The 27,157-nt window shown below is 37.3% G+C and overlaps 1 protein-coding gene across 3 annotated transcripts in view; it reads left to right on the top strand.

The window, feature by feature from the left end:
• BCAR3 (BCAR3 adaptor protein, NSP family member) overlaps positions 1-27,157 on the top strand; it is a 62,259-nt gene that overhangs the window by 13,224 nt on the left and 21,878 nt on the right. For 2 of the 3 annotated variants that reach the window (XM_065741724.1, XM_065741733.1), the window contains exons 2-3: positions 6,190-6,517; positions 16,783-16,822. In XM_065741724.1, coding sequence (XP_065597796.1) covers positions 6,198-6,517; positions 16,783-16,822 — 360 coding nt within the window. In that variant the 5' untranslated portion in view covers positions 6,190-6,197. Of the gene's footprint in view, positions 1-153; positions 176-6,189; positions 6,518-16,782; positions 16,823-27,157 lie in introns of those variants that run through there. The other variant, XM_065741743.1, reaches the window with a different exon arrangement.

Genomic DNA, 27,157 nt, shown 5'->3' with positions numbered 1-27,157 from the left:
GAAACCCTGGGCCCTTCGAGGACGCCCCGGGCCGTTGCTGCGGGCGCCCCGGCCGCCCTGCAGGGAGCGGAGCTGCAGCCAGTCTCCGGGAAGCCGAGCCAGAGCAGAGCACGAGTGATCAGACCGGCAGCTGCTGGGACGGCGTTTTCCTTTGGGGCGGAGAACGACGAGTCGGGTTTGTGCGAGAGCAGATGTGCGACCGTGCCCCCGAGCTCCCGGAGGAGCGGGGCGCTCCCCAGCCCGGCCGCGTGGGCAGGCGGAGCGCTGCGGGCACCTCGGGCCGTTGCCGTGCGGGAGTCCGGCGGCCTGCGGGAGCAAATCGACGAGCTGGGGGTACCGAGCTGCTTCTCTAGGGAGAAAGGGAATATTGCCGCCGACTTTTTTGATCGGTTGAAGAGGAGCTTGTGTGAAAGCGCTACTTTCTGTCCAAATTTGCAATGTAGATAAGGTGATTGTTCCAAATCACAAAGCGCGTACTCGCTGCTGAAAAAATTGTTTGGAATATTTAGTTTGCAGTTAGTGTAGGATTTTCTTTTACAAAAATTGTGGCAATACAACAGCAGGAAAATGGTAGATTACTTCCTGTATTAGAGGAGGAACAAAAGTTGTATTTTGAAACATTGGCTGAGAAACGCTTGGATTGAACTGTAACTGTAACGAACGCCTCTGCTTCCTCCAGCAAAATGGAGATTGAACATTGACTCCCAGTTTAGGCTTCAGCAATACAGAGCTAACCAGTTGGGTACCAAAGTCTATGAGATTATAACATATGATGAAATCTACTCGTTTGTTGAGCCCTCTTCACTGATTGTTTTTTCATGACTTTTTAATAGATGTAAGAGCATTTAAAGTGTGAAAACTCAGTAAGAGAAGCATGGGTTTTATCTGTTTGTTTCATCTCAAAACAGAGCAATTTCAGAGATAATGTGTCCTGGCCTACGTGCTTTCAGTTGCTTCAGAATGCTGGTTATAAAGTGCATCTTAAGAAGATTGTCAGATTACAGTGCAGGGATCTATGGGGGAAGTTGTGTGTGTATACAGGGAGAAGAGCAAGAACAGTTTGTTAACTCCCAAGATCCTTTGGAAGCGCTGACCTGTTTTTAATCCTGTGGGGAGTTTCTGATGTTTGACAGACTCGTGTGTTTTCGGATAGCAGCTTAAAGCCTTTGAACTATTGTGTATGCTTTCTCAATCTATTTTTGCTTATCATAAGTTCTTGAGCCTTAATATTCTTCTCAAAGACCTGTGACCCCTTGCAGCTACTGTGTAAGTTTATTTTGTTGAACAAACAAATGAAAGCCCATAGAATACAGCTTGTAGCCATTTGGAGAGTAGAAAGAGTCTTCTTCATATGTATAAAAAGAAAAAAGATCTTTATATTGCTTCTCAGAAAATAATTAACACAAAATCCGTGTATCATGTGCAAACATACCAAGTAACTCAACAGTAAGATTGGAGTTCTGTACCCCTCTGTATTTACTGTTACTGCTTTGTAGGGTTGGAGGGAAGGTGGAAGATGGTTGTATGGAAATTTGATGTGTCAAAAGTAAGTGGGGTTCTTATAAAAGTTAACTCTATCCCATTAAGACCTGAGAAGGTAAGGCAGTTGTTCTTTTGATCGGATATACTAAACCATTTTCAAACCCTCTTAGCTTCATAGTGTATATAATGACAAAGAAATGGTAAGACTGAGTAAAGTGTCACACTGATGGCAATGTGATAACACCAAGTCTAGACTTCAGAGTGTCTGAAGTCTTGGTAGTTCTTCCAAAGAGAAATTCTGAGAGAAGTGTGAATTTTCTAACGTCCAAAACTGGTTTAGATATAATTCAGAGTTTTGAAATAGCTTGAGAGACTGATTCAGAGCTCTGAAATTGATTTTCTGTTTCCTTTTATGAGACTTCATGTCACTATACAGCCTTGGACTGCTGGTTATGCCATTCACAAATCTCTGACACCAAACTGGAGATTTCCTTCGCTTCCCTTCCTCTTCAGTATGAAAACAAGGTAGCAGCCAACAGCACTGGTTGTGTTTCCTTTTGGGATGGAAAGGTTGCTTACTTTTGCACCTGTCCCAAACATGAGTGAAACTTCATCTGGTGCAGATTTTTATGAGCGTGGCGTGCAGGTTCTTGTTCATTGCTGACAAAAATGCATAGCTAGTGGTAGTGTCTGTGTTGAAAAACAGTGTTTTGTTGCTGAGAATTTTATTTTTTGGATAGTGTTATTGTGCTTTTTGTATCTGTTTCTTTGGAAATAATAGGAAGAAGAAATTGAAAGTTTCTTTGGAAATAAATAGGAGGCATTACTTTCAGAGCAACATGCATATTTGCATTCCAAAGCCAAGAGGGCACGAATAGAAGGATTTTTGTGTACTATTTTGGAGGAAGCAAAGTTTGTTTAATTGTTCATATGTCTTCTTTTGATTTTGAGCAATGATATGAGGAGATATCCATCCTATTGGCTTAGAGCTTTGTTCATGTTTGATCTTGCCCACTTGATACGTATTTCATTCTGTGTATGATCTCATGAGGTTTCTTAAAGGCCATGTTGATGTTAAAGATAACTTAATTTGTATTCCTCTTTCCCCAACTCATAACCAAAAGACAAGATAACTTCGAAGTTAGCTGGAAACATTTCACACCCTCCAATTTTCTGAGTTCAGAATCTGACTTTTGACAGTTTTATCCCCTTATTATTCTTTCCTCAGTTGTGGACTGAAGAAAGGGAAATCCCATTCTCCATTAAAATACAAAATCATCTAGGCTTTTTTTTTTTTTTTTTTTAGCAGTATACTGTCATGAATTAATTTGTGCATAGCTAGAGGGACTTGCATGACATGTGAAGCACTCTGTTTTGTTCAGTGCTGCATTTTGACAAATAGGAATTTGTTCATCTAAGTTAATTTTGGCCTATCCTTCTATTATTTCTACCGTTTCCATTGTTGGATGCGTGGTTGCAGATGTTTTAAGTGCTATGTCTCTTAGGAAGTAAAACTAAAGTGGTTCTATCTCTAGTCAAACAAAGTCAAACACTCTGAATCAGAGACGTTCCATATTCTTAGCTGAAGAGGCTCCCTCCTTGCGTTGTTTACATTCAATACAAGAAAAATGTATGGATAGTTTGGCAAGACTTCTGTTACCAAGTTAGTTGTAATTTTTAGTTGCCATTTGTCAAGAATGCATTGTATAACAGCAAATAGGCAGGCAGGTAAACTTACGGGTATGAGTTAGCAGATCTGGGCTGTTCTTTTTTCTTTTTCTTTCTTTTTTTTCTTTTTTTTTCTTTTTTTTTCTATGGGGATGGGGAGTGTTGCTTGAAATATCTAAGCTTCTTTGCACAAATAATTGTGGCTGTGTGTCCTACAAGTTCTTAAATGTTAGGTATATATTAAGTGGGAACCTTATTCTGATTACTCAAAAAAAAAATCAAGAATGCTAATTTGAGAATTAGGCATCGAATATGTGTAATGTAGGATTTAATGAGGAAGGATGTTGAAAGGTGCAGTGATTAGGATGTAACTAGGGGAAGTTTAGTTGTTTTTTCTATTTTGAGAAGTGTTTATTGGGAAATTAAAAGGAGAATGTACTTTAGAGGGTCATCGTTTATTTGGTGAAAACTGACACTGAATTGAAAGCCTGTTAGATTGCTATCATTTTCCTAAGATAGGGTTAGGAGAGGGAACAGTTATCTTTCTTTATGAATCCTCACACAGAATCCATAAAAGCTGTTGGGAGTGTACTGCCATTGTAAGCCCTGTCATGGACTCACCTGGTATTAACTATAAAACAACAGCTTCCTTTGGTTACATTTATACCTGCTCAATTGCTCAATTTTGCTACCAAACTATGTGAAATACCATGTTTCATTTCAGTGTAGTGGGATCTTGCAGGAAAGCCTAAGCTAATTCCTACCGACTAAATGATCTACACTTACATAGTCAGAATTCAGAGTTTTGAAAGTGTTTGTTGTTTTTTTTTTTTTTAAATAAACCAATAAGTAAATGTTTATTGAGTACAGAATCTCAAACCATAAAGAAGAATAGCAATGCGTTTTACAATATGAGCAAGGTAGTCCCAGTTTTAGGTCCTTTATAAGTTATATTTGCTTCTTTACATTAAGCATGCAAAGGATGAAGCTTTCAAATGATTGTGTGACTTCTTAGAAGCTTTTTTTTTTCTTTCTTTGTCTGTTTGTTACAGACATTGCTGACATTACTGTCCACATTGCTTAAGGTCAGTGTTGTTATTCCTCTCTGATAATTAAGCTGAATTTACTGGAAAGGAGCTCTGTCAGTTTGTTCTAGCTAGGGAACTGTAGCTTTGTGATAAACATTTGCATTTTAGAGCTTCCTATCTCTGGTCCAGTTGTTTTGCTTACAAATATTTGTATTACAAGTATTCTATTTATTACAAAGGCCTTGAAGTACTTTGTTTTATTTTGAAAATGATCGTGTGATGTTATTAATACTAGGCAGCAGAAACTGTCCTCAATGCACTTGATAAATGAAGAGGTGACAGTATTTCACACTAAGGGCCCTTTTGGTAATTTATTAAGGACTTCTGTGAGTATGTGGCTTATTTTTTTTCAAGTTTTGAGTGTTATTTGGATCTATTAACTAACAGTATCATTTCATTTCAACTTCTCAGCTCTTTTCTTGTCTTTCCAACAAGAAACGTGACCACAGTCAAACAGATACTTTGTCTGCTCAGAGCTATTTCCATAAGCTTTTCTGCTAGTTTATATAGCAGCTGAGCTGGAAGCCCTGGCAAATTAAAGATCAAGAAACCGTGGTCTAAATATTATTTCTCGTAACTGAGTGTTTATTTTAGGACCTTCAACATGGGAGAGGTTTGAGATGGAATTCTGGAAACCTGTGAATCTCTGCAATGCAGCTGGAAGAAAATAGCAAAATTCTTTAATAAATTTGAGATCAGTTTCAGTGTTACTCATCTCTGAGCAGAAGTAACAATAGTATCAATTCAGCCTCCCTTTCTTAGTACCTGCGATGTTCGGGCTGAGGAAGAGATCAGGACTACAGACCCAGCTATGCTTTTGTTGCAGCACCTGTACATTTCCCAAAACCAGAGGAATTCTCATGTGGCTGCAAGCAGCTGTCTTCCAGGCTGCTAGGCCTTTGAGATACTACTCCTTTTCTTTTTTTTTTTTTTTTTTTCCCTGATACCAAACTCAACCAAGTCAGAACAGATTCTCAGTCAGCTACTTCAGAAACTTTCCTGCCTTCTGATCATCAGTCTGTGCTGCACTTGAGGTTTTGTGTAGGAGACACCTGGTTGGCTACCACCTGAGTCAAATAGTGTGGGGTTGGTTGACCTTGTGTAGTTTGTTCCATAGAATGGCTTTTGTAGGCTAATATACCTGGATAGGATAAGGCTGCTTGATTTCTGTAATATAACGCTATGAATTGAGCATGAGGTAGGTGGTTTTTTTTGCTTTGTTTTGATGGTTGTTTTTTTTTCTTTTTCCTTTTGATGAAGAGGGATCTGTTAGTGTGTCTGAAGCATTTGTCTCACAAGGTTTTTTGCTCATGGTAACAGAAAAACATGTACTGTACAGCAGGCTTTAATTGATTGAACAAGAGACTGACAGCTATGTAAATCCATATTGTCAACAGTGACTTGAGCCAACAGGCTGCAGGAGAGGATTCACGTAATCTGCTCCTGCCCTTATCTCAAGGGTAGAGCCCTTTAGTTTTCAGACAGTTAGAAATGTGTGACCAGTTCTTTGCTAGATTTATTACTTGAGCAATACTCCCCAGAAAGATTTTTCCTCGCAGTGTGCCAGCCACTGGGTTTATAAATGTACTCTTCTAAACCAAGCTACTAAGTGTCCTTTTTTTTTTTTTATAATGCCTTTAAACTTTGCTTTTTGTTAATTATTTTGATATCTGAATTCTCAGAGGGTGTAAAGGAGTTAAAAAAAAAAAAAAAAAAAGAAAAAACTTTGTGCATAAAAGTGGAATGTGTAGAAGTTAATAAACTTATGTGCTTGACACATGCAGTTGGGTGAAATGTGACTTGATTATAATACAGGCTACACCTTGAAGCTGACTGCATAAAAGCAATGTGAAGTTCAGTTCTATGTGCTTTTTGTTAATTGTGATATTTAATTTCCATGAAAATGGAGCTTTTGATTCATGCTGATTTCTTTTTTTCCCCCCTTCCCCAGAATCAAGAATGATAGCTGCAGGAAAATTTGCAAGTCTTCCCAGAAATGTCCCAGTGAACCATCAGTTCTCATTAGCGTCATCCATGGACCTTTTGACCACCAAACCTTCACTGACTGAGCATCGCGCAGACTCCTTTCAAGACATCTCTATCCATGGCACTCTCCCCAGGAAGAAGAAGGGTACAGTTCAAGTTAGGGCTTGTGATATGTTTAGCCACGTGGGAATGTTCCCATCCACCAGGACACAAAGGCAACAGCCATCTTTTGTACAGGATGTCATAGAAGAGTACCCTCTATGGAATGGGAAGAGCAGCAAACTCCATGCCAGGTAATTATAAAATCTTAATTTAGATTTGCCTGTTGCATAGGAATTATTTGGTGTTTTTCTAGGCCTCTAAATGTCTAGTTACAGGTGCTACTGTTATAACTTTGTGTGTTAATGGAAGTTGATATGCTCTCTAGTACTTGGTTTCCTTGTTGATGAGAGAAGACAAACAAAAAACAGTGTGAAATTTGCAATATTTGAGGTAGGATGGAATCTGATGGATAGATTTCAGGAATTTTGAGAATTTCTTCTTTTTTTTTTTTTTTTTTTGACTTACTAAACATTTCAGATTTCAACAAAATTTTCCTTTTGCAGTAATGTCAATTAGTAGAATCTACATCTTTTGAATCATAACAGCAAGTGCTATTTCTGTTTGATCTTCCAATGGCTTTACTAAAATACACACAATGCTGTGGTAGTAGCAATTTCTGAATTTGCTTTCTTTAACTTTAAAAATAGGCCTTTATGTAGTCTGCTCCATTACTTGGCAACCCAGTTGTATTAGAGCAGGAGACACTGTCATATTTGCTGTCAGGTTTGTGCTTCTTGAGTCTTCTTGTGATGACTCTGCACCTTTCACATGTATTTTTAAAAGAAAATTGAGAAAGCAAATTCTGCCATATAGGCTAAGGTATATTCTAATGCTTAGGCTCACATTCAAATTAGTTGGTTATTTTGTTGTATTATTTATACTAGTAGTATAGGAAAGTCCACATTACCTTACCTGTGTTTTATCAAAATACCTTTGTAGTATTTTGATTCTGTTATAGAGATGTGTAATGTTTATTATCATTAGGAGTAAAGCAGTCTTTAATTGCTATATTGCTGTTCACAAAAGTTAGAAGTGTGAATGCTTTAGTCAGACTTCACGATGCTCTATTTGAAGTCAGTGGACCACAACTAACCATTTTTCAGATTAGTGTTTCATGCATACATGGATATGCTTATACTGAACTGAGAGTCAGGCATGTCATCACTTTAAGCTTGATAGCTTTTTATTAAAAAACAATCTTGAATATCTTTTAGTTCCACTAAATCCTGTTGTTAAAGACCAAAATGTGAAAGGTAAACCTGTAAACTGAAATGTAATATTCTGTAAACAAACTCGAAGTATCTATATACAAGCACTTAGTATTTGTAGTTCTAAAAGCATTATATATATTTCCAGGTTCATATTTAGCCAGACTTCAGGCTCTTTTGAGAACTGATCAGCAGGCTTGTTGGTTACTTTTCTCTGTCAGTTCTTTCTCCATAATTTCAGATTAAGTGCTGTCCCCTAGCATTGAACTTCCTAATGGTGCAGCTTAGAATTTTTTCAGAGTAGATTAGTTTATCTGATAATTTAGGATGTTCTGTACTCTTTAAAATTTTTCAGTTTTCAAGTCTATTCATGTTTAGATAGATAAGACTTGTGTACTTCTCTCAAATATGTAATAGCCTCTTAAATAACTGTCCAGGAAAAAATATGTTTGATTTTAAACCAACTGGTACCACTGACATCAGTAGGTCAACTTTACCAGCAGAAGGTCGAGGAGATTCACTGTTCCCTGCTGAATTGTGTCCCTGGAGGGTAGTACATTTGGGAGTTAGCAAGGTGTGGGTATTGAGCTATTAAGCCATTAATGGCGGAATTCTGTCTTCCTGGAAATTTTCCTTTCTTCCTAGGGATCCAATTAAAGCACATGGTTGGGTACACTTTGAAAATTAAGATAAAAATGAAATTATATCAGGTAAAGTAAGGGGTTTACAGTTTTTTTTTTTTTGTCTGGTTGGTTGGTTGGTTTTTGTTTTTTTGTGGTTTTTTTTTTTTTGTTTGTTTGTTTTAATGGGGAAAAATAAGTAAATGGTAGAGTTGGCAGACCTTTAAGAAGGCTTTCCTTGGAGCACAACAGCTCTCCATCCTCAGGTGTAGGAAGTCTGGAAAGGAGGACGAGATCATTGTGGCTGAACTGGAACCTGCTGGTCTAACTGGAGAGCAAGAAGAAAATACACAGGCAGTGGAAAGAGGGGTGCGCTGTAGAAAGAGCATGAGGAAGCTGCTAGGATGTTTAGGGATGGTGTGATGAAAGCCAAGGCCCAACTTGAACTGAACTTGGTAAGGGTTGTCAAGAAGAACAAGAAAGGCTTCTACAGGTACCTCAGCTAGAAAGCCATCTGTATCCGGGGCTACATCAAAAGAAAACTGTGTGACCAGCAAGTCAAGGGAGTTGATCCTGTTTCTCGACTCTGCACTGCTTGAGGCCTCACCTGGAGTACTGCTTCCAGGTGTAGAGTCCTCAGTACAAGAGAAATGTAGACCTGTTGGAGCTTATCCAGAGGTGGGTCAGAAAAAGGATCCAAGAGATGGAACACCTCTCCTACAAGGACAGGCTGGGAGTGCTGAAGCTGTTCAGCGTGGAGAAGGCTGAGATGACCTGACAGTGACCTCTCAGTACCTGAAGGGGAGCTACAGAAAAGAAGGGAACAGGCTTTTTATCAGGATCTGTGGTAATAGGACAAGGGGTAGATCTGGGTTGAATATAAGGAGGAAGTATTTTATAGTGACGATGGTGAGGTTCTGGCACAGGTCACCCAGAGAGGTGGTAGAAACCCTTTTGCTGGAGGCATTCAAGGCCAGGCTGGACCAGGCTCTGAGCAACCTGATCATGCCGTGGGTGTCTCTGTTCATTGCAAGGAAGTTGGGCTGGATGACTTTTAAAGGTCCCTCCCAACTCTAAGGATTCTATGATAATAGTGCTATAGATAGATAATAGATCCTAATAGATAATAGGTTGAATAGTGTTTTTAAATGTTGAAGAGTCGTTATTTGAGTGTGAAACTATTTGTAAGATAATTAGGAAGATCAATACCTCTGGTTACCTTTAATTTGCAATATAAGGTGATAAGAACTTGTTATAAAAGCACAGATTATTTTTAACTAAAAAATATTCTGCTGTAATGCCTGAAATTTCCTCTTTGTTTGAGTTTTGTTCCAAAAAGCTTGTACCAGGCTGATTGTGGGTTTGTGATTGTGTTTTTTCATAGGAGTAAGATAATCATGGTGAATTTAGGGCTACTGAGTGTCTTTTACTTCTCCTGTATGTACACAAATGCTTTTCCAAAAGGAAAGAGCTTAAGTTGACAAAGCTTCATGCTTTTTGTCCCAGAATTTCCTTTTGTTGATCTCATTCACATGTACTCTTGCAAATTTCATCAGTGCTTTCTCAGAGATGGAGTTCAGCCTCCCACTAAAGCTGATAGAGAACTCCCTTTTTACCATAAATGTATAATACAAGCAGATAATAGCTAATATTCTCTGTTTATATTCAGAATCGAATTCTCTTTGCCTTTTCATATTTGGGGCTCTGCCTTCTGTTCCCAGCCCTTCCGCTGTTGCTGGGATCACATTCTTATGTTGTGAAGTTCTACTCAGCTCATCATCTCTTTGCTCCTGCTTGCTTCTACTGCCGTTGTTTCCTTGACAAAGAACCAAAACTTTGCCTCTTGCATTTTATACCTGGGAGCCCTGGCTATAGGTGGAATACAGGATGTACAGGTATCTAAAACCTGCCCACAAAGCTAACCTGGGGAGAGAGATTGGAATTGGAGTTCAGTTAAATCCCAGTCCTTCAGCTTCTGAGCAGATGAATTGAAGTGCCATATGGGCACATGTATCGATTTAATTTATTTTTTTGAAATTGTGGGATTAGGACCTTATTCTTAATTGTTAATTATCTTGCTAGGTAAACTTGAGCCCAAATTCCTCAGGGCCCCAGTCAAAGCTGGAGTTACTTGCTTTTTAAAAACTCTTCAGGAAGCTACTGCTTCAGGCTGGTTCTTCTTTGGGTAAAGCACACTGTATGGAGTGGAATGTCACTTAAGTTTCTTTTTCCATTACCCTGAAGTTTCCCTCTTAGAGCTGATGTCTCATGGTCTCTTCTTTAGAGAGACTGTACAGCCTTATGCTCCACTGGGTAATGTGTTCTATCTTGTAACAGTACTTTCTGGTTTGCCATCTCATATCCTGTGCATATTGCTGTTTATTTTGCTTTCCACTACTTTTATGCTGTAAATAAAGTTCTATTTTCCTTCACTACTGCAGAGCATAACAACAGTACATTAGTTCCTGCTGTTAAGAACCACCAATCATGCAGATAAACCTGATGATTTCTTTTCAGTCCCTGAAGGAAGAGAGGTATAAAGTATAGTTGCCTTTTTGCTATTCAGCTTAATTTTTAGCACCAACTATGATTAGGTGCTTACTTTATATATATATATATATATATATATATTTTCTGAATTCAGGCAGCGACTGTTTTAGGGACGTACTTTTTAGAAATATGATAAATCAAGTGAGAACATGCCAATATTGTATTAGGGCAACCACACTTATGTTTACTATTATTATGATTGACCATTTTTTATTGACCATTTGTATCCTTTCATGAACCTGCCAATCTGTCACACCCTGGCTGAAACTGTGATGTGTGTGTACTTCTGCTCTCTAGCAAAAAATGTTTGTTAGCAGGAGATAAACTGCATTGTGATTTTTCCTATGTTGTAGTCTGATACGTATTTTTATGATAGATTGAGAGATACCTACTGGCTTCTGCAAGTACTGTAGAAGCCACAGTTTATTATGTAATGATAAGACTGCATGTTCTTCGAGCTCTGTGCTGTGCAACTCACTAGTACCAACTTGTTGAAGCACAGCCTAGTTGGATGATGTGAAAACGGGAGATGAGCAGTCAAGTGTTATGTAGTGTTATAGATTTCTGATCTGTTTGTGACAAGGAAATCAATGAAATTGAGTGAAATATACACAGGAGAGTTAAATGTCACATAGAGGATTATATCGTATATTTGTCTTGCTCACGTACAACATCTATTATAGAGGAGTGCCTGATGCAGGGATCTTCTTAAACTGGGGTAAAGAAGTGGTCTGGTAGGACAGCTTTTCCTCCTGCTGTCTTCTTAGTACTAAAACAAAGGATTAACTTTCCTTTGTTTCAGGTCAAACACATGTTCTTAGAACACATCAACCAGGTGATAATCATCCTTTGTGAGTAATTTTTCTACCTAGATTTACATGGGCTTCAGATAGACTGGTAGACTCTGTGATAATACTTTGTGTGCCTCTTTTTAAATTTAAATAATTATAAGTTTTTTTAAATTTCCAAATAACTTGATTCTGAGGAATTACAGCAAATAAAGCACTAACTGTAAAGAGTTGCCTGCTGAAGGCATAAGTCAACAGATGACAGCACGTATGCAGAGAAGTTTGTAAAAGCAGCAACTGTTTTTGATAAGACATAATTCTGCCGCTTTCACAGCATTGTGACTGTCCTGGAAAAAGAATGTGTAAGAACAGCCTTAAAGAGCAAGCTTTAGCTCTTGGACTCCTAAATGTTAGGAAAACAGAATAATGGAAGCTCCTGCTTCGGGCTTTTGGTCAGATTGTAAAGAGAACAGTTCTGTGTATGGTTCAAAAGTAGAAGTTGACTTGAAAAAGGTAATAAAAATTCTGCTGTGATAGGTAGAATGGAGCAAGTGAAGGGATTGCAGAAGATGGAAGTGGTGAAAGTAAACGGCTGTAATATTAGTTCTGCAGGGGCATTCTGAACAAATATGAATGAGTGAAGATTTAATTTAATTCCATAGAAAAGGATGTCTTATCTTTTCCTGAGTCTTAATTATTGAAGAGTCCCCGCTGTTCTTGTGTGAACTGCAGGTCATTATCTAGTTAGTCATAGAAGTTTGCACTTGTTTCCATTGGTGTTTGCATGAGTCATGTCCATAGTGCTGGGCAGCTGTAGACAGAAGAGTGGAATGAAGTTAGGAATGTAGTAGGAGTGTGTGTGATGCAGAAGCTACTCAAGGATAAAATCTGCAGGTCTTTTACAGTTCAAATAACATTGATCTGCAGTACATATGCTTAAATACAGTATGTCTAACACGTTCAGACTTGTACTTTCACAATTAAGTAGTTTTGTATTTCTTAAATCTATGTAGATGGAAAGATTTTGGAGACAAATTGAAGAAGGCTTTTGATCCTGTCTGGTCTCTGTAGCAGTTCTGTCTGTCTAAGCAGCCATGCAACAGCTTGGTACATTTTTCAGTTTCTCTGGCTCCTTTGAGCCTGCAGTGTCTTCACTCTGATTTTTTCAGGCAGCAGCCTTGATACTGTTGAGAAAATTGTTCTTCTCAGCATTGTTTTTTTCAATGTAGTGGAAAAGATCTGCTTTTAAAAATGTCACTAGCAACAGTTACTGTAAAACAAAGAAACGTGCTTTCTTGTAGGAATGTGTCCTAATATTTTTCCCCACAAGAATATTATAAAATGCTTAATGTCACAAATTTGCTTCAGAGACTGTCAGCAGTTTTATAAATTGTAAGAGTTACCTACTTGTATGAGGATAAGAACTTGGGCATCTTTGATAATGCTGTTATGTCTACACTTAAGTTGTTTTAAGTCACCACAGTTACTTGGTAACTATGGCTATGAGGATGGCAAGGGCCTGGAGGAAGCAGGTGCTTAATATGGCTTAGTCTTTGCAGGTCTGTTTGTTGCACGGTTCTTCACAGCAACAGAGAGATTGGGAGGTAACATAGAATCATAGAAAGATGGGAGTTTTCTTAAAATTAGCAGCAAAAAATTGAAGGATATCTGCTTAAAGATTATTTATTGATGTAGTGCTAGAGAATGTTGAACAAACCTCAGAGTCAGAATTTTCAAGAAGCTTTTCTTTTTCTGCAGACAAGTCTGCATCCATTGAGCTGAATGATCAGAATTGGTTTTGTGCTCCAGCAGCAGGAATTTTCAGCAAGTATTTTCAAATGTGACAAGGGAAGCTCAAGAAAAAATGTGCTTCTGGCCAGAGCAGCTTTAGAATGATGGAGGTTAAGACTGTGATGATTAACTGCTTTCTTTTACTGGTGAATTGTTACTGGAGGAGTATTTTTTTTTCTCCTGCAGTTTCCACAGACATGTGGAAGAATTTAACTTGTACATATGTACATGTACAATTCTCGTACATGTGGTGAAGGGTTAACAGAAACACTCTGGAGGGAAGTTTTGTTTTTTAGCTCTTGAAATGAGATAGCATGTATGTGTACCTAAAATAGATGTGGGGAGTGTGTATTCACATCCCTTTCTTTTTTTTTTTTTCTTTTTTGTGACAGACTGAGGATGAGAAGAACATAAAGCCAATATTATGTGACCTAACCTTGTGCCTTTGAGGTGTTCTGAAATTATTTCAGATGACATCTTTCTGCATGTAATGGGCTTTTTGTCTGAATTGGAATTGGACTTATCTGATTATTAGGAAGCCAAAATATGAAATGGCGACTAACCTGTAAACCCACACTTCACACAGTAATGGTTGACTTATGTGCAGACTCTAATTTATGTATATTGTAGGTAAACTTGCAAATGAACAAAGCTGTGAAGTCATGCTCATTATGAAGAGAAACATTAGTGTTACTTGAAATGTAATAAGATCTTACAAAAAATAAGGAGTTTGGTATTATTGAAACAAACCTTCAATTGAATTGATTCTGAGATGTAGCAGAGCCTGCAAGTACTTATCTTAAAATGTTGTGGGTTTTCTTTCTTGAAGACTCTCCAGTACAAGAATTGAGGCTGTGAATTCACCATTTTTATTAAGATGACATACAACAGCAACAACAAAAGGAGCTTTTATTTTTCTTAAGGGTCTTGACGGGATAGGTTTCCTTTGCTGGCAGCGTGTGGAATAAAGAAGCACTTCATCACTGCTAACTGGGAGCTGAGGTTCAGGAGTTAGTGTTGTGCTCAGTTCCTAGTTGTTTTGGCTGGCTACTTAGTGTGGCAGTATTATGCTGGAATTGAATTAAATAAAAATGAAACAATTAGTATTTACTATTAGTTATTGCACAACAATGAAAGTTAGCATTCCTTGAAAATAAACTCAAAAAATTGCAATTGCACAAAAATAAAGACTTAGACAGGATAAGGTAGGGAGAGAGGATGGTAGATCTATTAGGAGAAATGTGGCTGAGATGAGGAGAGCTTGCAGCATAAGCACCCACTTGTAGAAGTTGCACTAGTGGGGCATTGTAGCATTTGCTACGTTTTATTGTGTACCAGTTCATCAGATTAACTGTCATAGTGCTCTTGTAGAGATTTGCTACAGCGTCTTGTTCCCAAGGCCAAAATTTTCAAAGCACTTTTGTCATGTGGATGGTGAATAAGTACAGTGAAAGAAAAGTAGGTTGCTTTTTTTCTTTCTGTCCTGGTTTCTTTTCTTTATATGGCAGTAAAGACTGCTTACTTTGTCTTACAACGTTCCTACCTCTTTCATTTATTTTCCTTTGGTTTAATCTGTCCTAAAGATCTGTTGCTTTGCATTTGACAGTGGGAACAGTAGAGTCCATAGCAAGGCCAGTGTACAGGAGTAGAGTTTGTGAGTACCAGAAGAAAACACTCTCACTGCTAAAGAAGCAAGTGAGCTAGTTAGTTTTATTGCTCAGGTTCACTGTTTAGGAGTACATTACAAATACAGTGCTGTCAGATCCTTTTTCTGAAAGATTCCACAGACAAGTGATAAGTAAATTGCAAAATAAATTGCTTATTTTTTTTCATAGTACTCAGTATTGTCACTGCTTCCAACAGATTATTTGTATATGAGAAGAGTGAGTATGAGCTTGGTTGAACTGGTTAAGAATGGGATTTATTTTTTTTCCCAGTTAGATTTCAAACTGTTGTGAATGAAGTTATTTTTTCTTTTCTACACTAGCTTCTTCTTATTTCTCTCTGCTTCACCTGTTTTCTCTGTGTTTACACATTTTATGTGTGTATGGTTGCTCGTATGTCTCTTTTTTTGATATTGTCTAGGAAAATACTTCAAACAGATCAAATTCTGCTTCTACTGGATTTGCCATCGTTGATGTTTTTATTTTTATTTCTTAAATGTACCTGGGAATGGAATTTTACCATTGATAAGTATTGGGATAATGAGAAACAGCAACATGTGATCCAACCTGGACAGCTGAGTGCCTTGCAGGATTCCTTAGAGGCAGGGCTTAGAAGCAGGAGGACTCTGTTTTGCTTCTAGATTAAAAGCTGTGAGGGAATCAGACCTAAAACAGAGTATTAAGCAATAACTTAGTTTCTGATGATACACAATTACATTCCAAATGAATGTGAAGTGTCATTTTGAGTTGGGTGATTCCAATGTAACCTATTTTCTACCTGTCTGAACCTGCTGAAATTCCCAGTGTTACATCATAGCAACTTCCTATTGAACGGAACTCCCTTTCTAAATTCATGGGACATGTATTGGCAGTTGTGGAAACTAGTTTGCCATAATAGGCTCCTGATGGCTTTATGAGTCTGTAAGATTTTCATTATGTCTGTTGCATGTTTGTTTGTGTTTAAATTAGCACCATGCATGTCATCTCAGATTCTGTAGAAATCATCCAAGCCTACATTGCAAATTCTAGTAGCCTTCTTGTTCCAAAACAAAAACAACTATCACAGAATTGTAGGGGTTGGAAGGGACCTCTAGAGATCATCTAGTACTATATATATTTGTTTTTATTCTTATTTATTACCAGAATTATAGTCGATCACATGCCTCTTCACTTAGACTTCTATGTCTTTGGGAATATTTGACATGTGTATGTATAGACAACCTGCAAAAACAGATTTTATTTTTAAGATAGGGCTTGATAGCTTGACTTTCAAAGAAATGTAATGTTGAAGTTATGATAATTTTGTGAAGTTTGTAAAAGAATACAAGAACCTTTTTTTTTCAAAATGTAAAATTAAGCATTCTATTTCTGCAAACTCATTAATTCTTTGCTCCAATGATATAAAAAATGAATGTTTTACTTTCTGTTATGTTAGCAGTGACTGCTAACATGCTGTCATGATCAGTAACTTAAATGGGAAAACGTACAAGAAAGAAAGAAATCTAAAAGCTTGAGAGTTCTCTCTTTAATTTACTTTAAACGTTTTAGGTAACTTAATTATTTTCAGCTATCTGTTGAAATTTCTTTGTCATAAAATTGATTTTATTTCACTTAAAACTGTACAATGTATTTCCAAAATTAAATAATAGTAGCTCTTCTGCTGACTTCTCAGGAGTTGATGTTTGATATGTTTGTTGAATGATTGAGTAGGCCGTCTGGCTTTACAAAAGCAATTTTTATCAAGATTTTAATGTGATCTATTCAGTACAATAAATATTTGGACTCACCGACTATTTTTTTTTCCATTTCCTTTCTCTCGCCCCATTCTGTTCTAGAGATCAGAATATTCCAGATCCTACTTTGGAGTATGTTAAGGTAAGGTACTAGTTCTTATCCTACAAATATCTCATTCAGTATGTAACTACCACTGCATGAGTATTTCCAGTCTTTTGTAGTCAAACAGTGCTCCTTTCTATCTTTTGCTACAGATAAACTAATAATAAATATCAGACCATTTTCTGTGTGCTTCAGTGATACACTTTTGGGTAAAGTGTTTCAGTTTGATACTGGGGCCTCTTTTCGTTTCTGTGATGACTACCCATGATCTTGTCTTTGTTAACAGCTTAAAAGAATCCATGTTCTTGCTTAATTGATTTCTGGGGAAATGAAGAAACATATCTGCAAAAAAAAAAAAAAAAAAGTAGTCAGGTTTTAGCAATATATTTACTTGACGCTACAGTTCAAAGTTCACTTCTAATCTGAAAAGCAAATGGAATCTTGTCAAAGTTTTATGTTCTGTTTTCCTTTTGTACATATCAGAGAGCTGAAAAATAAGTTGTGTTAGTGTAAATCACAAGCACTCTGAAGCATTCATAAATCTTATTCAGAAATCAGTCCTGACATGGCAGTATAGAAACTCTGTAAGAAACCATAGGGATGTGCTTCTGTAGTAGGAGTCTCTTGCAGTGCTGTCTGTGTGTAATTTCCACTGAATTAATACCTTTCTTAATGGTTAATTAGAGTTAATATTCTTTTTTAGAACCTTGAAAGAACTGATTTATAAGTCATTTCTCTCAGATATGTATGATATATCTCCAGGTTGATAGAAGAATTAAACTAGGAGGAACTGTGATGTGGGAGGAGTCCACTTCTAGACTGTCAGCTGAGGGTTGGAGTGAAAGCTAGAGTTATGGTTTGGAGTAAGAAAAGAAGATGAAGGTAATGGGAAGGAAAGAACAATGGGAAAGGAGCTGCCAAAGGACTCACAGGACTGCTGCTAGAATTCTGCAGTAAGCATCAATTATTTCAGTGTTGCAAGGTCCCTGGCCTTAGTCACAGACTAATGCTGATATATGATAATGTAGCATTCTTTGACAGAGAGGGCCAAGAGCTGTCTGAAAAGCACTGTAAAAGAGTGGATGCCAAAAGGCAGCAAAGTGGTGGACACGTTAATTTTGTAATTTAATTTGCTGTATATCTTGCGCTGTTCTGGACAGTGTATGTTATAATCAAGTAAAAGGCAGAGGTATCGTGCCAGTTCATCAATATGTGTGTCTTGTCTTGTTTTATATGTTATAAATGTGGTTTTCTCATATTTTCACTTTTCTAGTAGAAGCTAGCATTGGACTCTTGTCAGTAGCCATGGTGCTGAACTTAAGAAACTTTGATGTTGGGTTGAAAAGCCTGGGGAAAAGAAGCTTATAAGGAGGAAGACAAGGGCTACCCTCTCCTTCGACTCCCTTTCAGTAGTTTTTTCCTGTCTGTATATCTAGGTTTAATGAACTGTAAACTTGGTTCACAGTTCAATGGTTTTAAAATGGAGAAGAAATCTTAAGGTCAAGAAAATGCTTCAAGAAAATGCTTTCTAAATTTATAGAATTTTCAACTCATTGAATAAATGGTGAAGGCTATATGAAGCCAGGCATAAACTGCTGAAAAGTATGGTACTCAAGTTACAAAGCTTTAAAACAATTTTTTGTAGTGTCTCACTCTGCTTGTTGCAAATTTGCATTTGCACGTATCTATTTGTATTCGGGAAGTCAGACTCCTGGTGTCTCTACCAAGTTAACAGTCCTTAATGACGTGTACTATTTCTGGGCCCTAAGGGCACTATTTGGCCTCACTCAGGGCCCCTACCCACATCCGGTGAGCAGAAACTCTGCTGAAGCTGGGACTGGTAGCTTCAGGCCATTCCTGAATTGTCTTTGGCATGCCTGCCCCTGAGCCCCATTCCTGAATTGCTGTGCAAGATGCCCTAGATGGACCTTAGACTTGGCTCTTGCCTGAGGCTCACTGGTTTGTGACAGTACATGTCAGTGTGATCGTCACCCTCCTCAGCTTGCTTGTTGCTGTAGGACTGCACCTTGCTGGTCAGCTTGTTTCCCACGCTGGAGCTCCCAGCTCACCTTCCCTCCGGGAGCTGCTCCATAACATACCGATTGTAATAGACTGTGTTGAAAGATCTGCTATCAGATACAATCAAATGTGTGCTATCCTCATGTCTGATGCACTGTGAAAGACTGTATGGACATACTTAATCCACAGCTGCTGGTTTTAAACTTGCTAGACTTAAGAGATTTCTTAAAAAGGGAAGCTGAACACAGAGCTGATTTTACAGTTTCACAGTTGCAAATTATCCGTTTCTTTAAATAATGCAAACATGCTACTTGACTTTGTGGGTCCCATAAGCTACATAATCAGTACTTGTTGAGAATGTGCTCTTACTGGAAGGTGATCAGTATCTCCATTAAATGGGGAGAATTCATTCAGGAATAAGGAAAAATATCTTTTGATTCATCATGCTCAGTTTCACAGTGCAGATAATCTTGTACAGTTTATCATGCAGTAGTGACTACCCGCAGGCACGGCTACAAAGAGCGGAGACTGATGGTAAACTCAGAAGCCACTTTTATCAATTTCTGTTTATATAATTCGTTCCTTGCTAGAATCCGGTAACAAGAAGTAATATGAATAATTGTTCATATTTAAAAATACTTTAGGGACATACAAAATACATTTTTTTTTCCTTCTCTTTTTTTAATTTTTGAGATAATGCAAGACAGTACACAATTATCAAATTAGTTGTCTGAAGATGTTCTTTTATAGTCTGCTCTCTATAGGTGGTACACCATGGTTTCTAATGCTTAAATCTGAACTACAGCTCACAAGTGGTGGTTTTATGCATCTTGAATATTGATGTATTTGTTCATTCAGTATACAAAGAGAGCTAATTATGCATCAGCTCATTCTGAGGGAAAAACATGCACTGATTTGATGGAGTCTGAGTACTGAAGTGTCTGTATGAATTCAGCCCTTCCTTTGTCTACTCAGCGTTTCTGAAACCATGGTCACAGTTAAATGGCTTGTTCAAAAAAATCCTTTTATGGCAGTAGCAAAAACAGACCAGATTCCTTTGAGACAGGCTGCTAACTAAGTCATGAAAGAGATTTACGAACACAATAGCACGTTGTACATTCTGTGAGATTTTTACAAGTTTTACAAGTCAAATAATAGAACCGTAGTCTTGGCAGGTTGTTCCCACACCCAGAGTCTGCACTTCTAGGGGACAGACTCCTGCAGGGGAGAAAAGGATCAAGAGCTGGCAACTTTAGAGCATGATAGAGAACTTGAGAGTCATTTCCATCAGATTCATGTGAACTAGAGACAGCTTTCTGCTTCATTCCTGTGCACTGTAAATACTTTGGGATCTTTCAATAGAAGTTATATTGTGATCATTACTGCTCTATTGGGGTGGAAAGAAAAAGAAACAGATTTCTCTGTTTTATGGAAATCTTTCAAGCATTTCCCTCGGAAAAAGTGCTAATAATGACAAAAATACTCATCAGAGCAGTTCTATAGGCTGAGATTTTAGAGATGTATTTTAATTCATTAGTGGAAGAATTACAGAGTTTGACTGATTGTCTGCTGAGTGTGATCACCGGGAACGTTTATATTTAGATTCAGACTTGGGAAAAAAAAAGTTACTGGTTTAAGGAAGTTAGAGCTGCAGAAAAATATTTCTCCAGTGTGATGTTTTCCTGAAGCATACTTGTTTTTCTCAGCCCCACGGTGTTCGTTTTCTCCCTAATTTTATTCTTCTTTGATTTTGTTCGAGAACAGGATGTCATAGTTATTGTTGTCATTTATGACAGCTCTTGTGAATGCGACTGGAAAATAAAATGTGGATGATGTTCTGAGGTGTTGTTCATGTCCAACTTCTCAGCTTTGGGGTACATTGATTCAGAGGTGAGGTTTATTTATGTACAGCTTGTGTGATTTGTTGAAAACGTTCATCTTGTTGACACCAATCACATGCATGGGTGTTCATCACTCTAATGGCTGTTCCAAGAAGATAATTCAGGAAGAGTAATGTTAAAATGGAAGTTAGTTCCTGGATGTGTATATTAGGTGTCATTTAGGAAAAAATATTTGTCAGCATAGCATGTAGCAGCAGTTTGGGAAAGAGTTTTTCCTGGTGCCACTGAAATTTCATTGCAAGGAGACTTTTTCAGATGTGGAAATATATTAGAGAAATCCCCATCCCACTGGAAAAGTTGCCAGTACAGTGTTTTCCTGTTTATGAACCACTATGTATCATTCTCCTGTGCAGACTTGTCTCTTGAGACTCAAGTTGTGACTTGTGAATGGAAGGTTTGTTGGATTTTTGTGTTACACATTAAGTATTTGTGTTGAAAGGAATGCTTAATGCTAAGGTACCAAGTGATCATGGGGTTCCTTTTGACTTTTTTCTTTATTTTTTTCCTTTTTGCAACTGCAACAGGGCAGCTGCATCACAGAAGGCAGAAGTGTCAGGATATGTTTTGATAAGGAGCATGCCCATATAGCTGAATTTCATTTTACCTATCTTTTTCTCATTCTGGAATTGATATCCAACTTGAAGGTTGTTGGCTTGACCTGGGCATTGATCTAAATGATGTTTCACTAAGAGATGCTTACAGTTTTCTATGTTTCTCTAATTAGTAGGATCTTTAGTTCACAAGCATTACCCCACAGCAGTTGCCTCTTCAGTATAAATTGTGTTATTCATAAAGATAAGACCCTGCTAGATCTAATCCAGTGTAAAATGCATACGTTTATCCATTTCATAATTAAAAAAAATTCTTCTGAGACTTGCTGAGTAGCTGATAGTTATACATTGCCCTCTGCTGGAGAAAAACATTGTTACTGTGGATTTTTTTAATTGTCATGTCTATTAAAAATAAAATTTTTCATAGTAATTTCATTATAACCTTCATAGTAACTTTTTTTTTTTTTTATCTTCAGAGGTATAGAATAGGGATGAAAGATTTTCCCCATCAACTCTTCCTCTTATATCATACAAGTTTTTTTAGAAGTTCTTTCTTAGGGTCTGACTGACACTGTTAGGATAGATGTTCTAGTTTGTTCAGGAGCCAAGGAAAATTTCAAGACTTAAGGAATTCATAGAATCATCATGGTTGGAAAAGATCTCCAAGGTCATCTAGTCCAGCTGTCCACCTACTGACAGTATTTCCTCTGTAAACCATCTTCCTTAGTACAACATGTAATTGAGCACCTCCAGGGACAGCAACTCAGCCACCTCCCTGGGCAGCCCATTCCAGTGCCTGCCTGACCACCCTTTCGGTTCTTAGCAATGCTGAGATTTGTTTGGCTGACAGGCTACTCTGTGGGATGATGACTGAGTCAGCAATTCTATAATCTTTGGGGTGTAAAATGATGAATAGAATTTAAACTGGTATTTCCAGTAAATACGCATTAGCTGTGACTCTACTGCTCTACAAGACAATGCACTTTTCAGTCCAATGTCCTAGCTCATGTTTCCTGGAAAGTCCCAGGTTAGCCTGTAACTGTTTGGAGCTTTTTGTTTTCTCCTAACACCCAATTCTTGCACAATTTGATAAGCATTAAAGATCTGGAGGTCTTGTTTTTGTTGTTGTTTTTTTTGTTGTTTTTTGTTTGTTTGTTTGTTTTGTTTTGATTGTTTGTTTGTTTTAAAGTATACTGTGAGCAGAGTTTTTTTTCTATGTGAACGATAATCCTCATATGAATCCAATCAAGTGCGGCTTTCTAATTAATCTGACATTTATTATAAAGTCTTCTAGCAGTAGCTCTTGCATTCCCATTCCCTGATGCTGAAGTAGAGTTTATGGTATTTTGCATGTGAAACAGCTTTAATGATGTTTACTAGGCTTCAGTAAATCCAAAATGTTGATATTTCGAGCACTGTTTTCTCTCTGATTTTATGCTAAGGATCAATCTTATATCTACCCTGTCATTACAAATTTAAACCTGTTAATGTGTGTGTTCTAGATCTCAACTATTATTTCTTGTTATCTCTTAAATGATTTCTGGTGTGGAGTCACCAAAAGCTACTACTTGCACTGAGACTGCAGTATGATTTGAGTTGAAAACTCAGAAGTACATTGCTGTAACTTCTTTACTGAAGTTAATTTTCGAACACGTACAAATGCATAAACTGCAAGAGGGAGTGTGTATATGGCTTGTGGAAGTCAAATTATTATTAAACATTTTGGGTATTCTTAGTGACAAAATACATGGAGATGAAGTCTAATGAAGGTAAAACTAGTATATTGTGTATATTCCTATTTTTGAAAGCATAGAGTTTGGATACAAGTTGGCCTGCAGAGAGGGCAGAAGAAGGAGCATTGAAAATACATTTCAGTTGGGGAGATATCATCTATAAATTTATACTCTCAAAGGAGTAGAATTTGCTGATTGAGGGTTTTATATGTCTAATACTATCAGAAAGTAAGCACATACACAATTGAGGGAATATAATTTTAGTGGCTGTATAGAATACCCTGCGATCATTTCCCTCCTTGTCCTCAAATCTTTCAGTTAGTAAAGGGGGAGGTTTGTGAGTTGAGGTGAGCTTGCTGCATTTGCTTTGTCATGAATTTCATGAAAGTGTATCATGTAGAAATGTGGGGGGAGAAACAGGCTTTCTCAAACTCATGCTGAAGGCTATGAAAAACTGAGCTCCAGAAGAACCCTTTGACTATGAGCTTTAATTTTCAATTATTATACATCCAAAATTTCTCCTTCTACAAAAGTCAAGTATTTTAGGGTATTCAGGAGTTCTGATAAATGGTTGATTTTGGGGTTCCTCCAGTTAACCTTGGTGAGGTGAAGTAATTTTTTCATCTTTGGGGTATAGCTGAAATTAAAGTAAATCTCAGACAAACACTTTACTTTTATAGGAGTTGGGAGACTTTCAAAAGCAGAAATCTGCAGTTATTCATTGTATTAGTGGATCCTTCTTATGTGAGAGAGAATTCCTGTACAGTGTTCAGCAAGATTGAAGTTAGACTAATGACAGTTAAATCAACAGGAAAGGGAAGAAAATATGATCCAGAATCTTGAACCAACTCTTAAAGAAAGAAGAAGAAAATGAAAGAAAGAAAGAAATATGCTTTTTCACTTCTTTATTTTTTCCAGTACAAGGAATAAATTGAAAGAAAGGCAGGTGTGACCTTACAAAATAGTTTAATGCTTATTTGCAAAGTGGCAGACAGTAGGTGGAGCTCAAGCATATGTAGACTAGTTTTTGGTCGGATCAGTAGTAGTGTCTGGTAGCTTCTTAATAAATGGCTATAAGGAAAACCACATTTATTGCCAGATGTCTATGAGGTTTGAGTGTTTTAGTTATAAAAGAGCAGACTTTTTAAGGCATTTAGAAGTCTTAAAAGTTCACATTACTTATTACCCAGTAGAAATATCTTATGAAGGTTAGGCACCTATATTTGCAGATTCCAATCTATTTTTTTTTTAGATGACTCTGATTTCTAAGAATTTATTTGTGCAACACTGAACATGAAATAAATGGGATCTCTGTTTTCTTACTGTTCCTGTACAATAACTACAGAGTTTTTCTTGACTTTTCCTAATGGAACAGCTATAGAGAGAAGGAAGGAGTTTGACTGACCTCTCCCAATACCACACCCCTGCAATACAAACAAGTGTAATAACAGCTACAGCTGTATCTATTGATTTATGATCAGGAGCTGCACCAACAAGAGTGTGCAGGAAGTGAGGTTAGTGCATGGAAGAGTCAGTTCTAGTAAGAACTGACACAGGAATGGTATGACATGAGCTAGGTAGTGGGACATTATGTGCCCACTGGCAGTTGAGTCAAGGACAGATAAAAGTAGGTAGCATTTTCAGTGTTGTCATCCCCTTTCCTCCATGTTTTCTACAGTTTAAAAACTGTTCAACTGTAAACAGTTGGTCAGTACCAGTATTTGGAGGCATCCCTCACAGAACTTCGGTTAGAAGCACTGGGCTTTGTCCAAAGGGCTGAGTACTGGTGTTTAAGTGGTAGTTTTGACAGTGCTGTTTCTGTGGAAAAAATTTATCAGTTGCTGTCCTCTGTTTTCTGACTTTTTCTCACATCAGAACCACAAATAATTTGCTGTAGAAAAAAGACATACATATAAAAAGAATAATGCTCCAAGCTTAAAAGTTAAATGCTGTGACTTTTTTTCTTATTCTTATTGTACATTTTTTACAACCTTACAGATGCCATTTCATGGCAATAGACTGTCACAACCCAGGTTAGACTGTGCATTTGCACTGTGCAATCCAGGAGGTTCTGTACTCTGAGGTGTTCCTGGTCCAGTAGCAGTGAGCAGCGTGCTCTGGATCACCTGTGTGCTGTACCAGGTATAGGCTGCTGACCTTTGTACAGTACACTATGTCTTCTGTTGTTTATGGTTGGCTTTCTGGGTGGATTGTTTACTTTCATTTAGTGGAAAGAAATCTACTGTAGCATCGCATGTTCCTTTGAATATTCTTAAGTTGATTTAAATGCTTAACTGATTTGTTGATGTAGAACCAAGTAAGAGTTACAACTCACCAATCCCTTCGTGAACCTTGGCCTGAAATTTTTAATATGAAATTGGTAATCATAATTCCTTGTGTGAATTATAAGCACTCCTTTGAACACAAGTGCTGTTTGATTCAAAATAGCTTTTTGTTTTGTTTTTTTTTGTTTTTTGCTTTTTTGTGTGTTTTTTTTTAGCTCTGCAGACTTTGATAACTTCAGACTGCTTGAGAGTTTTCAGAAATTTGTATTTTGACAGTTTGGTTGCCTGACTCGAACCATTTGCATCCTTGAAGCTAAAGAAATCTCTTTGCTGTTGTTATTTGTTGTTATTTCTTTTTGTAATGAGAGAAAAATAAACTCTCAACCCCCTAGAAAAATGATTCCAACATACTGTCTTGCAAGAAAGTCAGAACGATTAAAATAAATCAGAAAGATTAAAGCAGCCTACAAGGATTTCCCCAGAACAAGTTCGCATTATTCAGTGTGAACACTTGAAGTTCTTGCATATGCAATGTGTTGTGAGGGGAGCTGAAAAAAGTTCAGGTGTGTTAGGACAGTCCCAATCTGCAGTGCTGAATAAGTGTCATTTAAACCAGATCATGAAACACTTTAAGTAATTGTAGAGGCTTTGTAATAAGAGACACCTCAATTTATCTTGTTGACAGATTATTAGGAAGTTGATTTGGAACATTTATGTGATTGAACGTCCTTAAAGTAAACTTAACTACCAAAAGTACTCCAGCTAGCCATCCTTAGAAAGAAATGAAGGCATTATCAGATGTGTTAAAATGCTTGCCGAGATGTGCTATCTAAATATCCAAATAAAGCACTTTCCTATTAGTGATACTGCTGATTTAAAAATAAAAAATGAAAAATAACAATGAGCTGCTATGTGAGACTATAATGCTGTTTCATTGTTTCTCTCATTCCGACAACATACATAGTTTTTGATTCTTACCCCATTACAAACAGGAATTGAAGAGCTGACAATTATGATTAGTGATTAATGCAGTACTGTTTATGTTGAGCTGTGGTTGTAAAACTTTTTTTTTTTAATCTGATGCTTAGCCTTTCAAATGAAAAATAGTTACATGCACACTAAGCCAAATATACTTTCTCAATTTAGCTGTGCTGTTCCCATTGAAGTAAAGAGATTGTGCCTACAATTAAAGGTGTTTGTTGAAGATACTGCGCTCATTCAGTCTCTATGCTGTCAATATGGAAAATAATACAGGAGGAATCCAGCTCCTGTTAAAAATATTTGGGAATACGATTCATAAGCAAAAAACTTAATTCTTTACCTCCCTTGTTTTTTCACATGTTATTTCAAGCGAAGCAACCATGTCAGGAATTGTATAATTCAGACTACTAGGCCATTAAAAGTATATCCAGAAGTTTCCTTAGGTAAATGAGTCACACAGGAATCTGCAAAACTAGCAGGTCTTTGTAAGACTGACATTGAGGCTGGGGGAAATAAGACTGCGTTAGCTAACAACAGTTGCTTGGATTTGTAGTCTATAACTTATAAGGGAGGAAACCATGAGTACATGAAGGATGCTGCATCCTCCCCATTATCACAAGTACCATATTGTGCTCTTATGGAGATTTGGATGCTTGTTTTCTTTTTTTCTTTCAATGAAGTGCTTAATGCTGAATTTTGTTAGAACTGCTGTTCCAGCCCTCAATTCTTGGGAAAGTCTTATGACAGAGAACCTTTGTCTAAATTCCAGTGTATTTTTATTCATTGTTTGATCTTAAAATGTATTTCTTCTATGTATAAAATCTATTTCTTTTGTCCCTTTCCTTCTCTGCCTTGAAGAGCATTTCTCCTTTTCTAAACTTATTTCTGATACTTTTTGGAGTAG

The sequence above is a fragment of the Cyrtonyx montezumae genome, unplaced genomic scaffold (genome assembly GCF_038088225.1).
Source record: "Cyrtonyx montezumae isolate F1298 unplaced genomic scaffold, pur_monq_1.0 scaffold_1, whole genome shotgun sequence".
Classification (NCBI taxonomy): domain Eukaryota; kingdom Metazoa; phylum Chordata; class Aves; order Galliformes; family Odontophoridae; genus Cyrtonyx; species Cyrtonyx montezumae.
Note: the sequence above shows the minus strand (reverse complement) of the source record. Positions and strands in the feature narration are given on the sequence as shown.